General features: G+C 41.6%; 1 protein-coding gene and 1 non-coding gene across 2 annotated transcripts in view; one reads left to right on the forward strand and one right to left on the reverse strand.

Annotated features, from left to right (window-relative positions):
- The window catches only part of RASEF (RAS and EF-hand domain containing), an 81,504-nt gene that overhangs the window by 36,401 nt on the left and 24,519 nt on the right, over window positions 1–20,584 (forward strand). The window contains exons 4-9 of the mRNA XM_047754717.1: window positions 3,547–3,642; window positions 7,259–7,336; window positions 10,325–10,440; window positions 13,298–13,366; window positions 14,909–14,993; window positions 17,124–17,212. Coding sequence (XP_047610673.1) covers window positions 3,547–3,642; window positions 7,259–7,336; window positions 10,325–10,440; window positions 13,298–13,366; window positions 14,909–14,993; window positions 17,124–17,212 — 533 coding nt within the window. The remainder of the gene's footprint in view (window positions 1–3,546; window positions 3,643–7,258; window positions 7,337–10,324; window positions 10,441–13,297; window positions 13,367–14,908; window positions 14,994–17,123; window positions 17,213–20,584) is intronic.
- LOC125113107 (U6 spliceosomal RNA) lies at window positions 6,399–6,501 on the reverse strand. The gene has a single exon (XR_007131337.1). It is a non-coding gene; the product is annotated as a U6 spliceosomal RNA (small nuclear RNA).

Consider the following 20,584-nt stretch of genomic DNA (forward strand, 5'->3'; position numbering starts at 1 on the left):
ATATTTGGGTGATAAATGTTGACTAAAAACAGAAAATAGACACATTTATTTGAGCAGCTAATGTTAGGCTAAACATTCCCTTTTTTCCTATTCATTTTCCCGTGAACTCTAAGAGGCAGAGAATTGAGTGAGAAGAGCCTGGATGTTGGCCTCCGACAGACCGTAGGTTACCTCCTGGCTCTCCCTCTGTCAAGGTTAAGTGGCATTGAGAACATGACCTAACCTCTGAGCCCTTGTTGTTCCAGCTTCAGAGCGGGACCAGGCCACCTACTGCTTTAAGGAGGGTCAGGCGCGATGACCTGTATGTGCGCCTAGCACAGTGCCTGAGGCATGGTGGGGGCACGGGGGCCTGTGCCATTCTGCTCTTTGCTATTGACCTGTATACCTCATGTCCTTTCAGACTCTTCACCTTAAACTGCCTTCCCCTTATATGCCTGCAGGTCTCTTTGTTGTCTTATCTCTTAATATCAAGTTTAATAACCGTTTGGATATCATGTTCAGCAGAATGAATGGTTCAGAGTCCATGGTCCCCCTTTAGTGCAATGGTGAGCCCATTCTTTTTTTTTTTTTCCTTCCAATTCCATTCTTCTCTTAGCACTTTTTTTTTTCTAGTCTAGAAATAGTGAAATCCTATTTTCTTCTGCCTTTTCGCCTTCTTCATCTATTAAATCTGTGCACTCATGCATTCATCACACACTTATCAAGCACGTTATCAAATCTCCTTGCCTCTCCCACTGACCACTTCCCAAATCGGTTGTTGGTAACAGACACCTGACCATGACCCCACTCCTTATAACTCGAGGTTTTGTTCACTATCACAGCTTCCTCGGTTTCCTTGGCCCTGGTACAGTGGTAGCAAATCTGTGGCATGCACAGCATCATTCCTCTGTTCCACTGGTGTTAAGTGGCCAGTGAGTCACTGCCGGGACGTGGTCTGTGGAACTTCAACACCCCGCTGCCAGTGGAACAGTTTAGGCCCAGGAATGACACCTACTTGCTAGTTTATCCCAGTCTCTTAGTCTCTCTGGAACACTTCCAGGCTAATTAGAGATTTTCCCCAACTCCACTAAGCATAGCGCACCTTGGCTCCCCACCTCCCCACGCTGTTCTTCACCCCGCATCTCTGGCCCGGCTTACTGCTCTGCTTCCACTCCAGCTTTTTTCTCTGCCTTGATAACTCCTCTCTACTTTCCTAAATTCTGCAAAGCTCAGAGAAAGTCTCCCCTTCTCCCCATACCCTTCCTGACCTTGACTCCTCTTGCCCATGTAGCATTTATCCCATTGTTTCAGTAGCGTTTTTAAAAATCTATTATAACAGCCTTATTGAGGTATAATGGACAAGCAATAAACCGATCAGACCCAATATACGTATATACCAAGAAACTCTTACCATAGTCAAGATAATGGGTGCATTCCCATACTGTTCCTTTCCTCCCCCGCCCTTCTTTGCCCTCCTTGTCAGGCAACTTTTTATGTCTTCTTTGGTGAAACATCTGTTAAAATTTTTTGTTCATTTTTAAAACTAGGTTGTTTTCTTGTCTTTATTTTTGGGCCGTGCCCACAACCTGCAGAAGTTCCCAGGCCAGAGATGGAACCTGAGCCACAGCAGTAACCAGAACCACAGCAGTGACAACACTGGATCCTTAACCCACTGAGCTACCAGGGAACTCCTGTTTTATTATTATTGAGTTTTTGGAGTTCTTTATGTATTGTGATCTATAAATATTTCCTATCAGACTGAAATTTGTCTTTTCATTCCCCTAACAGTATCTTTTGAAGAGTAGAAAGTTTTTATTTTTATGAAGTCCAGTTTGTCAGGGTTTTTTTTCATGGATCGTGTTTTTGGTATTTAAGAAATCTTTGCCTAATCCAAGGTTGCAGAGATTTTTCTCCCATATTTCTTTTACATTTAGGATCCATTTTGCAAGGTATGGGTCAAAGTTCATATTTTTGCATGTGTCCATCTAATGGTTCCAGCCCATTTGTTGAAAATGCTGTTCTCTGCTGAATTGCCTTTGCACTTTGTCCAAAATCAGTTTTCTATATTTGTTTTGAGTTTATTCTGGGCAGTCCATTCTGTTTTGTTGATTAATCGTTATGCTGGTATTACATTATCTGGTGACTGTTGCTTTATAATAAGTCTTTTTTTTTTTTTGGTCTTGTATCTTTTTAGGGCCACACCTGCGGCATATGGAGGTTCCTAGGCTAGAGGTCTAATCGGAGCTGTTGCTACCGGCCTATGCCAGATCCAAGCTGCATCTGCGACCTACACCACAGCTCATGGCAACGCCAAATCCTTAACTCACTGAGCGAGTCCAGGGATCGAACCTGTAATCTTATGGTTCCTAGGTGGATTCCTTTCTGCTGTGCCACAACGGGAAGTCCTATAATAAGTCTTGAAATCAGATAGTATTAGTTCTTCATCTTTGTTCTTTTTCAAAGTTGTCTTGGATCGTTTAGGCCCTCAATTTCTATGCAATCAGCTTGTCAGTTTCCAAACAAACAAAACCTGCTGGGGATTTGACCAGACTTCATCGTAATATTGATTGGGATGAATTGTATCTTAATAATAATGAAAGATCCACAAACCTGACATAGTCTCCATTTATTTAGGTCTTATTACACTCAATTCCACTGGCTGTAAACATAAAACTTTATTTGAATACAGAATATAGGATATAAAACTCCATAATAGGTTAAGAGAAAAGGGAAACTAAAAGATATCTGGGCTCATGAGACCTGTAACCCCTGACCTCCTGGGGTGCCCTTTTGCCATTCCCTGCAGCAGGGATGACCCATATGAGAAGTATGAGCCATGCAGCAGTGGTGTGTTTTGAGTTTAGAGAATGTGGAAGTTCTTGGAAAAACAGTAAACCCATCAAGCTTTCCTGAGTCCTGATGACATGACAGGACTCAGGCGACCACTGGAGCCTTTGGCTGTGCCCTAGCTTTAAACTAAGTGCAGCAGTGATTAATTAGCTAGTTAATCATGTGCTACAGAATTGGGTAGCAGTCTCGGCCATGTTACCCCAGGTGCTGTGTGTATGTAGATTGTGGAATTCCGCAGTTCTTTCACGCTTGTAGGTTTCCATTCCGGAAGTGCTGGGCATGTGAAGTTTGGTTCCTTCCATTACACCTTCCCACCATCTCTGTGTAGGAGACCTGGGACCAGCCTTAGTTCAACACAAAATGTTTCTTTTTTTTTATTACTCAAATGAATTTATCACATCTGTAGTTGTATAATGATCATAACAATCCAATTTCACAGGATTTCCATCCCATAATCCAAGCACATCCCCCCACCCCCCCAAACTGTCTCCTCTGGAGACCATAAGTTTTTCAATGTCTGTGAGTCAGCATCTGTTCTGCAAAGAAGTTCAGTCTGTCCTTTTTTCAGATTCCACATGTCAGTGAAAACATTTGATGTTGGTGTCTCATTGTATGGCTGACTTCACTTAGCATGATAGTTTCTAGGTCAACACAAAATGTTTCTCAGCTAGAGGACTTTGAAGAACCTGTTTACATCCACGTTTCTTTTTCTTTCAGGAAAAACGCAAAGCTGAGGAAGCCCTCAGTGACCTCAGGCGTCAGTATGAAACAGAGGTGGGAGATCTACAGGTGACGATAAAGAAACTCAAAAAGGTAGGTATGAGAACTAAACTTTGAGGGATAGCTTCCGTATCTATGTGTGTCTAAATTTTTAGCAGCTAAAAACATGGGGAATGATATGGAAGCAGCAGATGGATCAGATTTCAGAATCAAATTGAACTCCTTGGCAGGAATTTCTTTTTCGGTTTCTAAGAGCAGCGTGTTTTGTGCAGAGATCTAATACATATTTCTGATCCCCTGAACAGTTGTCTATCAAACCTCAGTTTTCTTTCCTTGGTCTTTACCAACCAAGTGCCCTCAGGTGCCCATGTCCAGTGCACTCAGGACAGCAGGGACATTGACTTTCCCAGTCACACAGCCCTACACCCAGCTTACCGCATGGTATATGTGCTCAGTGAATATTTGTTAAATGAAATGAATATTTATTTGGCTTCTTATGGAAGGTTCCAGATCTAGAGGATCCCTAATCAGCAAGAAGTGGGAGAGAACCTGTTGAAGGGAAAGCTAAGATGTGACTGATGTTGGTTGTTGCTCTCTTTGGCTTCTAATAATTTAGGATCCAGTTCAGTCAGTGGTGGGTGGGTAGATGTTTAACAGGCTCCGGCAATGGGAGGAAGGGGAAGAGGGATTTGCAGCAATTGCAGATTTCCATGGTATAAGTACTCCCACATTCCCAATTTCAAGCTACCAAGTGGACATCCCTGAATTCAGAGTCTGGGAAAAGATGCTTGAAATCAATAGGCTCTCAGCTGCTGGTACACGTTGCCTCTGGCACAGGACTGGATTCACTTCCTGCATGTGGATTGTCTCCATAACTATGGAAATACCTTAGCCAAAATGAAAATCAGTACTTAAAAAATAATCATCCCGGGGGTTCCCACTGTGGCTCAGCAGGTTAAGAACCCAACATAGTATCCATGAAGATACAAGTTTGATCTTTGGCCTTCCTCAGTGGGTTAAGGATCTGGCGTGCTATGAGCTGCGGTGTAGGTCGCAGATGCGGTTCAGATCCTTTGTTGCTGTGGTTATGGCATGGGCTGGAAGCTGCAGCTCTGATCCAACCCCTAGCCTGGGAACTTCCATATGCCACAGGTGCAGCCCTAAAAAGAAAAAAAAAAAATCATCGTCATCATCATCCCGGAGGTTGGCATTGTAGCCTCAGGCACATCACTTTTCTTCTCTAGTTGTCCATGTGATAACTTTTAATGCTCCTTCCAGTGTTTATACCAAATGAGATTAAGTGACAATTAACTGCATTTTCTGGATTATTGCAGTTTAAGCCTCTGGAATTATTAAATACTCCCTAGAATCCTTCTTGGAAAAGTATTATCAATGTCACCCTTATATCTGATTTCCAGAAGTCGTTAGACCTATACTGTGCTTAATGACAGAATTTGAATGGACCAGTACTTTGCTTTATGCTAGAGTCACAGATTCTCCTAGACACTGTCCTTACTTGTTTCCATGTCTTCCCAAAACTTTAGACTAAGAGAATGTTTACAAGAGGAGACACAGAGTTTCTTGCCCTGATTCAGCATATGCTAAAGATCAAACAGGCACTGAATAGTGAGAGTCAGGAGTGACAAGACCTGAGTCCTTATCAAGTCTGTGCCAGTTACTTCCTGTAACACCTAGGACCATTGACTTCATCATTCTGATCACTGGCTTCTCATCTGTAAAATGGAATTAATAATAAACTGTCCTGACAATAATAGCTAACATTTTATTTGTTATTTACTAAGCTCTTCTTCATCACTTAAAAAATTGAATTCTCAACTTTCTCTGAGGAAAGGGCAAATTCCCACCTTTACAGATGCAAACACTGAGTTCTAGGTTTAATAACTTGTTCAGAGTTACTCAGCTGATAAGCAATGGCGTGCCTTTCTGTCTGTACACAGTAGGTGCCTTCTCACTTATACCCGACTTCATGCCTGCCTGATAGGGCTGTTCTGCAAGAGAGTAAGTGACAATTTATGTGAGAGTATGTTAAAGGCTGTAAGAACTACACAGACGTTTACAAATCTAGAGTTCCCATTGTAGCTCAGCGGGTTACAAACCCAGCTCGTATGCATGAGGTTGCGGGTTCAATCCCTAACCTTGCTCAGTGGGTTAAGGATCTGGCATTGCCATGAGCTGTGGTGTAGGTCACAGACACAGCTCAGAGCCCATGTTGCTGTGGCTGTGGCATAGGCCTATAGCTGCAGGCCAATTCAACCCCTAGCCTGGGAACCTCCATATGCCATAGGTGGGGCCCTAAAAAAAAAAAAAAAAAAAGTTTACAAATTTATTGTAATTGTCCATTACCTTATGCCATTGGTTCTGAGAAACTCATTTCTTCCCACAATTTTTCTCTGAAGTTGGCATGATCTTAAAATCAGTGGCTAAAACTTGGCTTCAGTCAGCCATGTGAAAACCTTCCATTGGTACCATCCGTCAACAAAATCTAAATACTTAGATTTTGACTTAGACTTGATAAAATATAGCATTTTCATTTTGGTCAATGCATGCATATTACATTTATAAATCCCCACATTTCCAGGGGATTTATGCTCTGTGTAGGGAAGACATTTTTTTGTCTATGTTAAGGATGCTTCTGAGCCAATTTAGTCTGGTAATACTAAGTAGTCAACCAGTAAGCAAAGGTCACAGTGTGTATTTTTATAATTTTGCATGTGTATGCCTCTAACTTCATATCATAGTTCAATTTGATTTTTGTATTGATTTTTTTATTCAAGTATAGTTGATTTACAGTGTTGTACCAGTTTCTGCTGTACAGCGAAGTGACCCAGAAAAATATGGAACGCTTCATGAATTTGCGTGTGATCCTTGCACAGGGGCCTTGCTAATCTTCTCTGTATGGCTGAAATTGTAATATATGTGCTGCTGAAGCGAGCGTTAAATTTCATTGATTTAAATTATTAAATAAGCATTTTTTGAAATCACCATGAAGAAAAAATAGTTGATTTTGACACTACTTCTACTCTTAAAAACCTTGGACTCTAGTAATACATGTAAACATTCATAAGTGATTATGATACAGAATAGAAAGTATTAAATGAAGATAAAGATGAGGAGAATATAAAGGTCCAGACTAATAGGCGACATACCTGAAAAGGGGAATATTGGGTTGCTTGATAGTTGGTTTCCAAAAAAAGGCTTTTCAGTTGCTTCAAAGAAAATTCATGAAATAATGAAACCTCTTTTTCAATTGTTTAAATTATTTAACGCAGGTTTTTTGTTTTTTGTTTTTTGTCTTTTTGCCTTTTCTAGGGCCGCTCCTACGGCGTATGGAGGTTCCTAGGCTAGGGGTCAAATCGGAGCTGTAGCCGCCAACCTAGGCCAGAGCCACAGCAATGAGGGATCCGAGCCCAGTCTGTGACCTACACCACAGCCACGGCAATGCTGGATCCCTAACCCACTGAGCAAGGCCAGGGATCCAACCCGCAACCTCATGGCTCCTAGTCGGATTCGTTAACCACTGCACAGATTTTTAAATCCTTATGGATTACATGTAGCTTAATGATTTATAAGGTCATATAATGTTAAAAATTTGAGGTTTCTAGACTTCCCATATTAAATGCAAATATATTCCTAAACTTAACCAAATCAATCCAAAATGAGTTTGAACAACTTTTATTTGCTCTTTCAGCTAGAAGAACAATCGAAACACATCAGTCAAAAAGAAGATGTGGCTGCATTAAAAAAAAAAATTTATGACTTATCCATGGTAAGAATGACCTTTTCACTTACAGTAATGTATTTCCTGTTAGACACCTGTTTCCTAAATAAAATCATGCTATGATTTGTGTTCCAAGAGTAAAAGCTTAAAGAGAAATGAATACTCTAGTTAGAGAAAGTCTTTGAAATACCTCTGTCTAAAGGTACCATATTTATGCAAGCTTTTTCCCTCAATGATACCTATTGTGAATGCTTTTATTTATTTTTTATTCAAAGCAATGTAGCATGGCCTTTAAACGTTAAACAGTTAACCCTACATTCTTATAACACCAACTCTGATCTGTTTTCCTGGCTTTGTAAGATGAGGTGTTATTGCCCTGCCCTTCCTCCAACTTTCCTCTTTCTGTCCCTTTTCCATCTTCTGCTGACCGTATCTTTAGTATTTCTGTTGAAAGAACTGGTTGACATCTACATCTGTTATATTTTGATTTTCATTATTTCATTTTGAAGTTGACTCTAAAAGGTAAAATCCAGGTAGTTCCCGTTGTGGCACAGCCAGTTACAAACCTGACTCGTATCCATACGGATGCAGGCTAGATCCCTGGCCTCGGTCAGTGGGTTAAGGATCCAGTGTTGCCGTGAGCTATGGTGTAAGTCACAGACTTGGCTTGGATCCCGCATTGCTGTGCCTGTGGCATAGGCCAGCAGCTGTAGCTCTGATGCGAACCGTAGCCTGGGAACCTCCATCTGCTGTGGGTGTGGCCCTAAAAAGCAAAACAAAAAGTTAAAAATCTAGTAATGAAGATTTCCTTTATTATGACTCTAAGTGTTCTCCCTGTCGGGCCAAAAAAAAAAAAAATGAGCTAGTATGAGCAAGAATTGCATTTCTCTCCAGTCGTTATCTCTGTGTCATTTGAAAGAGAAGATGCCCAGCGTTGTGGTCAGCTGAATCCCCTTTATGCACTACCAGTTCCAGGTTTTGCTGCCCCTCAGTCGATTTTGTGTTTGGATCGTGACTTTCCTAGAGAGCTGCTTATTTCTCTTGGATTCTTTGGTGGAGTCGTTGGTTTCTTGGAAAAGGAAACTCTGCCATCTTCCTGGATGCAACTTCTTGTTTATTCTTTCCAGTGCATGGAATTCTTTTTTTTCCTCCTTGAAAATATTAATTGTAGAATCTAGGAAATTTCAATTCTTACTGATTGCTTTTTAAACTTGCTACCCAGATGTCACCTTGGAATTTCAGCTCCTTTTTAGGTAGCTGACACAGGATTCCTTCGCAGGTAGACAAATAGATCTGTTTCCCTCAAGGGCTCTCTCCTGAAAGACGGGCTTCCCAGAGCTCTGTGTGAACTGGATATCAGACATGGATCCTAAGCACCAGAGGCGTGGGGTGTGGCTGTTCAGAGAGAACCCCTTTAGTGTCGATGAAGTCCAATTTTTCAATTTTTCCTTTTAGGGAATTGTGCTTTTGGTGTCATGTTACAAACCCTGCCTAATCTCACATCACAAGATTTTCTTTTAAAGGTTTGATAGTTTTACTTTTAGATCCACAGTCCATTATGAATTGGTTTTTTTTAAGGTGTGAGGTTTAGATCGAAGCTTGTAATTTTTGCATATGGATGTCCAAGTGTCCCAAACCGTTTACAAAGAACACCTTTTCTTCATTGAACTGCTTTTCTATCTTTGTCAACAATCAGTTGGCCATATTTGTGTGGGTCTATTCCTGTACTCTATTCTGTTCCGATGATTCATGTTTTATCCCTTTGCTAATTATACTGTTTTGATAACCATAGGCTTTGTAATATATAACTTAAATTTAGATAATAAAAAAGAGAACCCCTAGCTTTCCTTTTACAAATTGTTTATTGGGGAATCAGTTATTTTTACAAAGTCTTGTTGCCTTTGGAATCAGCTCTGGTTTATCTGATCCTCTTTCCTAGGATAACAGCAGGTACGGGCTTGAGAGCCAGCATGCCTCCACATGCAGTTTTAATCTCTTTTTAGCCCTGCTCCTCATTGTCTGGGGTTCTGTCTGACCAGTTGTCTCTTCTTTGTTCTACATCAGAACCTTCAGCACACATCTTCAGGACCACCTGTCCACTCCCCTCTCTCCTTTGTCAGCACACTGCCATCTAGTTTTCTTTTCCAGAAATGTATTTAAATCGCTTGACTGCTGGTGGGCCCCTCTTCCGTTCCTTTAACTTTTACTGATTTATTTCCTTTGGTATTTTATGTTAATGGGATCACAAAAGGGAAAGAAAACAAATTCATGTGCCCAGTATACCATATGGAACTGGAAGCCGCCAATGATTCTTTTTTATTCTTTCTTTTTTTGTTTTTAAGAAAAATACAGAGATTTCCTAACCACACCACTGGCTTTCTTTTAAGTGTAAAATTTAAAAATGTTAGATGAGGTGTTTCCATTGTGGCTCAGCGGAAACAAACCTGACTAGTATCCATGAGGATGTGGGTTTGATCCCTGGCCTCACTCAGTAGATTTAAGACCCAGTGTTGCTATGAATTGTGGTGTAGGTCACAGACACAGCTCGGATCTGGCGTTGCTATGGCTGCAGGTAGGCCTGTAGCTGCAGCTCCAATTCAGTCCCTAGCCTGGGAACTTCCATATGCCTTAGGTGTGGCACTAAAAAAAAAAAAGTTAGGTGATACGATCTATTGTGAAAAGTAGCCATTCTACCTGGTAACAGGTGCAGTTAATTCCACAGACTGTCTGCTCACAACTCTTGTTAAGTGAAATGGGCATGTAAATGTTTGGGCTCCATTAGTTTGCCAATAATCTGTTAAAGTGCATCATGATCAGCTCTTGACTATTATAGTTTCACCAAATGTCAAGTATTAAAAAAAAGAAGAACCTCAAGGATTTAAGTTTTGACAATTTAATACTTTATTAAAATCTCAAGTTACCTTGAATCGATCATGGGTCCTTTGAACGCCACGATTTGAAGACCCGTGAAGGGGCGAGAGTGATGCGTGGAAGAAACTCCGAGTCTAATGACCTGTGCTATTCCTTTTTTTCTAGGAAAATCAGAAAGTTAAGAAAGATCTTTTAGAAGCACAGACAAACATAGCCTTTCTTCAGAGTGAGTTAGATTCTTTGAAAAGTGATTATGCTGATCAGAGTCTGAATTCCGAAAGGTATGAAACTTCCCGTTTTACTTTTGAGTGTGAGTGGAATGTTTATTTAGGTCACCATCCATGTAAATGAAGTTCAGCCATGTAATAATAAAGGGTTTATTTATTAACTTTACTAAAATGTTCTTTGCTTTCTAAAGATTTTACTTTTTAGTGTCAGATGTCCTAGTGAGTCTTTGTTAATTTTTTAAAACAAGCTAATTAATTACTTATTGGTTGCTCAGGACAGTGCAGGGCTTAGTAATGCTTGAATTCACTAGGAGCAGTCAGATACACCTGAAGTGTCAAGAGACAGTGCTAATCAAAGTGATTTGAAGGTAGAAATTCTAGCCCTACAACATAAAAAAATAGGAAATGAGACGTCTTAGGCAGGTCATTTTATTTTGCTAGGTTTTAGGTTCGCAGTATGCTGTTAATAACATGAGACCTAAGGCACACACATGTACACCCAGAGGCATGTAATTATACATAAGGAAGATACGCATGGTTTTGTTTTTTGTTTGTTTTTTTTTGTTTCTTTAGGGCCATACCTGCAGCATATGGAGGTTCCCAGGCTAGGCATCAAATCGGAGCCGTGCTGCCAGCCTATGCCACAGCCACAGCAACACCAGATCCAAGCCGCATCTGCAACCTGTACCACAGCTCGTGGCAATGCCAGGCCCTTAACCCACTGAGCAGGGCCAGGAATTGAACCCGCATCCTCATGGACACTAGTCATGTTCATTTCCACTGAGCCACAGTGGAAATTCCCACATGGACATTTATATAGGCACTTGTAAATATAAAAGGCATCTATACGCATTCATATATGTGTGTATCCCCTAGTACACGTACACTTGACAAAAATACCTTGTGTAGCATTTTGAAAATTTTAATCAGAATTAACGCCCTGTCATAGAAAGCAGTAAAACCTTTATTAAGCACTTCCTGCATACAGGCCCCTGAGCTAGCTCAGGAGTTCTGAGTGTTGGAATATATTAAAAAAGAAAAGATTTTCTACTGTACAGCAACACTGCAAACCAGCTATAATGGAAAAAGTAAAAATCATTGTAAAATAAAAAAAATGTTAAAACAAAAAACAAAAAAGAAAAGATGTGCTCTCTGCTCTTTGAGAACTTGACATTTAGTTGGGAAAAATAAAAAGCTAAAGGGTTATGTGGTTAAACAACATAAAACTCAATAATGTCAGAAACAATACGACCAGCAGTGTCACAGGTTGGGTACATGGTGGATAGTGTCCTTTTACTTTAGCAGAGGTGAAGGCTTTTTTAAAGAAGGGACGGTTGAGGTGAGCTTGTGAAGAGGGAGAGTTTGTGTTGGGGAGCAGAGGAAACAGCGGCAAGCAGCACAGGGCGCACTGACAGCTGCCTGGCACTCTTCTGTTCTTTGCCAGCGTTAACTCATTCATGGTTTCCTATGAGAGAGGGGCTTTCCTTATCCCCTTCTACAGATGGAAAAACAGTCTCCAAGACGCTCCAGGTGAGGCAAAACCCAAAAGAGGGGCAAGAACATGGGGAAAGATAAAACTGGTTTGGGGAACAGTGCTCAGACCAGTGGATGGAAAACATATTTTCAATGGAAAGGCAAAAGTAAAAATAATAATAGTAGTACGTTTAAAAGCTAAAATTTAAGGCTATAAAGTAAGGGCCCAGAATTTTTGACTAAGGATCCATGAGGACACAGGTTTGATCCCTGGCCTTGCTCCGTGTGTTAAGAATCCAGCGTTGCTGTGGCTGTGGTGTAGGCCGGCAGCTGTAGCTCCAGTTCAGCCGCTAGCCTGGGAACTTCCATATGCCACAGGTACGGCTCTAAAAAGACAAAAAAAAAAAAGTTATTTTGGCTTAGGAACTTAAATTCCTACGGACAATTGGGAAACTTTTAGCCTTATCAGGAGAATGACTGGACAGGTTATTATGGACAAAATTTGACAGTCTGAGGGTTTTTGGAAGCTAGCGATGGGTTTTGTCCACTGAGGTGGGATAGGGGCTGGAAGTAAGTGGCTAATGTTCTGAGTGGACATTTTAAGGAGGAGGCCAGGACTTCTTCATAATAAAGCAACAGAAGAATTGCTAAGCATGTTTAGAGTGAACAGAGAAAGCCTGGGTATGGATTCCTCAGTGGCTGAGGGTGAGGTGGAGGGAGGGCGAGCAGGAATTGGAGCACAGAGATGAGAAGGAATCACAGGAAAAGAGAGACAACTGGAGATGGGGTTTATAAGGCTTAGAATGAGCAGAGATGTATCAGAGGTGAGAGATTTGGAGTTCCTGTCGTGGTGCAGTGGAAACGAATCCAAGTAGGAACCATGAGGTTTCAGGTTTGATCCCTGGCCTCGCTCAGTGGGTTAAGGATCGGCATTGCCGTGAGCTGTGGTGTAGGCCAGCAACTACAGCTCCAATTTGACCTTTAGCCTGGGAACCTCCATATGCCGAAGGGGTAGCCCTACAAAGCAAAAAATAAAAAAGAGGTGAGAGAGTGGACTGGGTTGAAGGGACTGGTAATGTGAGTGCCCAGGGAGCAGGGACTTTGCAGAAGGTCAAGGGGTTCAGTCCCAGAGAGGAACCAAGCCAGGTCAGCAGGCTGGGGTGGAGGAGCTGGTGGGCTGGGAGGGATGAGGTGGAGCAGGGCCTTGCAAGAGGAGGCAGGGGTGTGGGTGTGTGCTTGTGAGTCACTGGAAGAGAGGAGGCTGCTGATGGCCCAGAGGAACCAAGCAGAGCACAGAGGGATAGAAAACCAGGGTCAATGACATGGGGCTCTGGAAAAGGCAGAGAGGGGTCTGGGAGGAGAGGTCTGGGGGAGAGGTGTAGGTAAGGCAGACCTAAACACCTAATCATCATTCAAACATAAAATATATTTTTTACAGGGATCTGGAAATAATCCGAGAGTACACAGAGGATCGAAATAGTCTTGAGAGGCAAATTGAAATACTCCAGTAAGTTTTCACATCATCTGCTCATCATATTTTACAATTAATTTATGTTTAGTTAGTAAAACACATGCCACATATAAGACACGTTGCTGTATTCCAAAGGCTTGTTCCTTCTCAACGTGGTGCGTTTCAGCACAGCAGCTTAGCTTTCCGATGCTTCTGACTCCGCATAAACGATTCAAATCCAGGGACTAGAGTATTTGTCCTTGCAAGTCAGGTGAAATGCCCAGTGCATCTTTCTAGTATCTTTATTATACCATAAGGCATATTGGCTCTGACCTCATCAGCCTGCTCTGCAGCTTAGCCGAGAGGTTTTTAGTATCTCGGGTGGCGTGTGTCAGGTTACTAGGCATACAGGATCCTTCTTTCACAACTTATTGTATCTGGTTAGCAAGTGTATTTTTCCTTTTTTTAACCTGTTCTGTCAACTTTGCAACTAAGTTGCAGGAATTCCACCCTCTGAGGGCCTTTCCCACAAAACCTTCCCCCCTCCTCCACTGCCCCCTTTTCTCTTTTTTACCCAGACTATTATTTTCTTCTAATTCCCCCAAATGATGTCAGGTCAGGCTTAACAATTTTTTTCATCATTCTGAGTGCTTATTAAGTCTCATCTGTGGCAGTGATAGGGTGGACGTATTACAGGAGTCCTGATAATTCATTTATTCATTCATTCTGCAGGTTTTCACTCAGCCAGGAGCTGAGGATAGAGTGGCAAGCAGGGAAAAAAGCCTCTCTCCTTTTGGGCCTAGTCTACTAGGCAAAGAAGATGGAACCTATTAATACTTACAGAAATACATATAAGATGCTAAAGAAGAGAGGGGGGTGCAGGGGAGACACGTGTCTAAGGGCATCCACTTAACCAGGAAGGTTCAGGGAGTGTTCCCGGAGGAAGCAACAGTTGAGCTGAGCTCTGAGGGCTGAATAAGCCTGAAGCAGGGAAAGAGGAGCCAGTCTCTAAGGCAGAGACCTCATTTGATAGAAGAGGTTGCTGAGGCTCTGACAGCTTAAATGGCTTCTGTAAGGCATGGAAAAAGTTAGTGGCTGAGTTGGGGTTTGAACCCTGGTCCACATCAGAGCCTTTAACTGGTACACAACAGTGCCTAGTAGTACAACACCAGACCACAAGTGGGATGCAGGAATAGCCAGCAGAAAGCAGCGTGGGGTACACGGCACGTTCAACGCCTGGCTGGGGTGTGTGCTGTGGTTGGAGAGCAGGTGGGGCCCGCTGGCTTCAGGCCTTTGGGGCACAGAGACCTGCACCAGACCTATCCAAGCCACAGCACCCTCTGATGGAGAAGTGGGTTCCGTGGGATAGCTGATTCACTCCTAAAACGCCTTGAGACCTTGAAAGAGAGGTGATACATTGTTCAGTTGCACTTCTAGTAATGAATTAGGGTCGAAGTTTATGAGGGTTGCGGGGAAGTGGTAGAAAGTTGCAAGAGGTGGTAGCTCCACCTTCTGAACCTCACAACCTGAAAAGACAGGGTGACATTCACCCCCACTAATGCTTTCCGTATCTATTTATTTCATTTGTTTACTCTATAGAACAGCTAACAGGAAACTGCATGACAGTAACGACGGCCTAAGGAGTGCCCTTGAAAACAGTTACAGCAAGTTCAACAGATCCTTGGTATGCAACAGAACTTTTTTAGTGTTTTTCTTCTTGTTATTTTTAAAATTTTATTGAAGTATAGGTGAAGCAACAGAATTTTCGTTCTTTCTCGTGATGGTATATTTTGTTTAAGATCGTGTATTTTCCCAGAAGAGAACTTATAATGATGGGAAACAATTTCATATAATAAAAGGAGGCACCATTTTCCCAAATTAAAAAATATGGGAGTTCCCGTTGTGGCTTAGGGGGTTAAGAACCTGATTGGTATCCATGAGGAGGTGGGTTCAACCCCTGGCCTCATGGAGTGGATTAAGCATCTGGCATTGCCACAAGCTGTGGTGTGGATACCTGGTTGGCATAGATACCTAGTTGCCGTGGCTGTGGTGTAGGCTGACAGCTGCAGCTCCTATTTGACCCCTAGCCTGGGAACTTCCAGGGGTGGCCCTAACAAGAAAAAAAAAAGGAAGAAAGAAAAGGAAAAATATAGGCGACTCATCTGCATAAATAAATATCTAGATGTTAGCCAGCTTTTCGCTAAGTGTTCCAGAAAACCAGAGAAAGATGTATAAGATGTGACCTGGGTCCTGGAAGAGTTCATAGTGTAGTAGAAGGTTAAAATGTGCATGGACAGCAATAGCAGAAGAAAAACTGGGAAGTCTCTTGGAGGCACAATTGAAATATTACCCAGTGGAGGGTAGAGAGAAGGATGCTTCTGGCTGAGGAGTTTAGCTAGACCCGTTGGGTATTCTCTGTCTTAGTGAACTCATCAGAGCGGAGGCCTTGGGCTTCAAATGCTCCTACAGAAATCAGCTAAGGCCGCTCCTACAGAAATCAGCTAAGGCCTATTTGGAATTTTGAGGACCTTCCCAGACTCTGTGTGCTAGAAAACCTCTTCTCCCTGTTTTGAAGGGTCAGTTTCAAGCTTGGGGTTCCAGTGCCGCAGGTTTCGGTATGGATGAGTCCGTCACGAAGCCAAATTATACTTCAAGAAGAGATAAATCCAAAGTCGATATTGCCAGGTGCTAGCAAATGTGGGGAACAAGGACACCTTTTAATGGCTTATGTGGTAGGATTTGAACTTAAGACACGAGAGATTGGGGGATGATTGCAGTTTTTCCCTTGATTTCTTTTTTTTTTTCCCATTCTATTTATTTTATTTGTATTTATTTGTTAAGATCCACATATTATTTATTTCCTTATTTTTCGTCTTTTGTCTTTTTAGGGCCACACCCAAGGCACATGGAGATTCCCAGGTTAGGAGTCAAATTGGAGTTGTAGCTGCCAGCCTACCCCACAGCCACAGCAATGCAGATCCAGGCTGCGTCTGCGACCTACACCACAGCTCGTGGCAATGCCGGATCCTTAATCCTGAACCCTCATCCTCATGGATGCTAGTTGGGTTCGTTAACCACTGAGCCACGATGGGAATTCCACTTTATTTTTAAATTGAAGTATAGTTGATTTAGAGTATTTCAGGTATACAGCTAAATGATTCAGTTCATATATATATATATATATATACACACACACACACATACATACATATATTCTTTTTTAGATTCTTTCCCATTATAGGTTATTACACGATACTCGGTAGAGCTCCCTGTGCCCTACAGTAAGCCCTTGTTGTTTATTTTATATATGGTAGTGTGTATCTTTTTTTTAAATTTTATTGAGGTATAGTTGATTTACAAGGTTGTGGTAATTTCTACTGTGCAAAAAAGTGATTCAGTTATACGTGTACACACACCCATTCTCTTTTCCCTTGATTTCTGTGCTTACATTTTTTTCAGGTAGGATGAGAAACTTAATTACATTAATAAACTAGCATGCTGAGTGTTTTTTTGGGGGGCACACCTGTGACATATGGAGGTTCCCAGGCTAGGGGTTGAATCCGAGCTACAGCTGCCGGCCTACACCACAGCCACAGCAACGCAGCATCCGAGCTGCATCTGTGACCTACACCACAGCTCACTGCAATGCCAGATTCCCAACCCACTGAGCAAGGCCAGGGATCACACCTGCATCCTCATGGATACTAGTCAGGTTCATTTCTGCTACACCACAATGGCAACTCCCAGTTTTTTTTAATGTATATAAAGTGTTCATATGGAATAACAAATTACTTATGTTTTTTATCTATTATAGCGTATAAATAACATATCACCAGGGAATACAATTTCTAGGAGCAGCCCCAAATTTAATGGTCATTCTCCTCAACCTCTGGGCTATGACAGGTATGTGAACTCTTACTTGGCTTTTGTTTGAATTCTGGATCCAAGTTTAAAGAAAAGTAAATTTCCTTATAGGTGAATTTTAAAAATAGAATATATTTGGGGCACTAATGTCTTTCTTAATGATTTTTATTTTTTCCATTATAGTTGATTTACAGTGTTCTGTCAATTTCTCCTGTACAGCAAAGCGACACAGTCACACATACATATATACGTTCTTTTCTTAACATTATCCTCCATCATGCTCCATCACAAGTGACTAGATATAGTTCTCTATGCTATATAACAGGATCTCATTGCTTATCCACTCCAAATGCAATAGTTTGCATCTAGTAACCCCAGATTCCCAGTCCATCGCACTCCCTCCCTGTTCGGCAACCACAAGTCTGTTCTCCAAGTCCACGAGCTTCTTTTCTGTGGAAAGGTTCATTTGTGCCGTATATTAGACTCCACATATAAGTGATATAATATGGTATTTGTCTTTATCTTTCTGACTTACTTCACTTAGTATGAGAGTCTCTAGTTCCAGCCACGTTGCTGCAAATGGTGTTATTTTGTTCTTTTTATGGCTGAGTAGTATCCCATTGTGTATATATAACACATCTTCTTAATCCATTCATCTATCAATGGACATTTAGGTTGTTTCCATGTCTTGGCTATTGTGAACAGAGCTACAGTGAACATAAGGGTGCATGTATCTTTTTCAAGGAAACTTTTGTCTGGATATATGCCCAAGAGTGGGATTGTTGGGTCATATGGTAGTTCTGTATTCAGTTTTCTGAGGTACCTCCATGCTGTTTTCCATAGTAGTTGTACCAATTTACATTCCCACCAATAGTGTAGGAGGGTACCCTTTTTTCCATACCCTCTCCAGCATTTTTTATTTGCAGACTTATTAATCATGGCCATGCTGCCCGGTGGGTGGTGGTACCTCATGGTAGTTTTGATTTTAATTCTCTAATAATTAGTGATGCTGAGCATTTTTTCATGTGCCTGTTGGCCATCTGTCTATCTTCTTTGGAGAAATTTTTATTCAGCTATTTTGCCCATTTTTCAATTGGGTTGTTGGTTTTTTTGCTGTTGAGTTGTATAAGTTGTTTGTATATTTTAGAGATTAAGCCCTTGTCAGTTGCATTGTTTGAAACTATTTTCTCCTATTCCATAAATTGTCTTAGGGAGCACTAATTTCTATTTCTACTATCTCACTATAAATGTCCATATCATAAAACATGTAAAGATTAAAGTAAAAATGTTTCAGAGAGGGCAAAGTGATTTCTTCAAGATGGTATCCTGCCTTGGCACAGTGGATTAGGAATCTGACTTCAGTGGCTTGGGTCATGATGGAGGTGCAGGTTTGATCCTTGGCCTGGCGCAGTGGGTTAAAGAATCCAGCATTGCTACAACTGCAGCTCAGATTCAGTCCCTGGGCCAGGAACTTCCATGTGCTAAGGGTACAGCCATAAAGAGAAAAATAGTTAAGATGTTATCATGACTTAGTTACCTTATGTCACTCCTAATTATGTCTTATTTCTTAGAAGTGGATTCGGTAGAGGTGTTTCAGGGAATCGGTGGAACTACTGTATGTGATGTTGTGGTATGTGCAACATATGGTGAGACTGTTGGCACGATCTGTAAATGCTTAATAGCTCAGTATAATATTATACAAGCTATGTTCGAGGAAGAGAAACTTTCAAAACAAATAGAAATGTGGCTAGTAGATGTTTATGAGCTACTGTATTAAGTCACGAAAGCTTACCAGAAGTGAAATTTTGCTCCATTTTTAATCAAATGAAATTAGGCCCTCTTATAACTTGAGCTCTAGCAATAAAACGTGGAAGATTACATGCGTGTATGGACACACATCCAGTGTTGCTACTTAAAAGGCTAATTTTGGAGCATGTGGAACTCAGTGCATAAACTGCAGGTCTCTGGCTCGCTACTTCTTTTTTTTTTTTCTTTTTTTAGGGTGACATCTGCGGCATATGGAGGTTCCCAGGCTAGGGGTTGAACTGGAGCTGCAGCTGCTGACCTACAGCAGCAACAGCTGATCCGAGCCACATCTGCAACCTGTGCCATAGCTTGCAGCAGTGCCAGATCCTTAACCTGCTGAGCGTGGCCAGGGATCACTGGATACTAGACAGGTTCTTAACCTGCCGAGGGACAGCGGGAACTCCTGGCTCTCCAATTTTTTTTTTTTTTTTGGCTTTTTGCTTTTCTTGGGCCACTCCCGCGGCATATGGAGGTTCCCAGGCTAGGGGTCGAATCGGAGCTGTAGCCACCGGCCTACACCAGAGCCACAGCAACGGGGGTATCCGAGCCGCGTCTGCAACCTACACCACAGCTCACAGCAACGCCGGATCGTTAACCCACTGAGCAAGGGCAGGGACCGAACCCGCAACCTCATGGTTCCTAGTCGGATTTGTTAACCACTGCGCCACAACGGGAACTCCTGGCTCTCCAATTCTGATGCCATTTTCCAATTTATGTTCTCTCATTTTTCATTTGAGGACTTTGGGTCTAAAGAATAATGTACTTAATATCCTGGAGTGGCAAAATGGTCAGATATCCTTTGAGAAAGATCGGTTGCCAAAGCTTATTGGTGATCATTTTTAAGAAAATTCTGTCCAGGTATCAGATGTTTTTATTATTCACCTCATTATGACATAAAACAAAAATTTTAATGGTTTATAAATTTACAGGCAACTGGCTACTCTGTTATTGAGAAATAGATACTACTTTATAAAGTATGTGAGTGTGATGCCATTTTTCTGGACTGTTATTTAAGATCAATTCTAAGCAAATGGGGGAAATATAGATAGCTGAAATTACTTCAGGAATTTCACTGTAATTTTTTTTTAAGGAGTGGAGACCAAGAATAAGGCTAGTAGTACTGGACAAAAAACTGCTTGACAGGAGGACTAAGGAATAGAATTATCATATCCCAGTGCCTCAGCATGACAGGAATATAGCACTTGTATGCTCATCACCTTGAACAGTCACTAGAGGGCCACCATGGTCCAGACTGATGTTCCTTTTGGGGGGTCATGAGCTTGATATAAGAAGTTAATCTTTTTTTGATGCTAATGTAAAAACTTAATAGTCATCAAATCACAAGACAAAATAATAGAAGAAGAAAGGGAAAAAAGACCTACAAAAAAAAACTGAAAACAGTTAACAAAATGACAGTTGTGGTGTTCCTGTTGTGGCTCAGCAGGTTAAGAACCCGACATAGTGTCTGTGAGGATGCAGGTTTGATGCCTTACTCAGCAGATTAAGGATCAGGCGTCTCCCCAAGCTGAGATGTAGTTCACAGACACAGCTCAGATCTGGCATTGTTGTGGCTGTGGTGAAGGTTGGCAGCTGCAGCTCAGATTC

The sequence above is a fragment of the Phacochoerus africanus genome, chromosome 12 (assembly GCF_016906955.1).
Source record: "Phacochoerus africanus isolate WHEZ1 chromosome 12, ROS_Pafr_v1, whole genome shotgun sequence".
Taxonomy (NCBI): domain Eukaryota; kingdom Metazoa; phylum Chordata; class Mammalia; order Artiodactyla; family Suidae; genus Phacochoerus; species Phacochoerus africanus.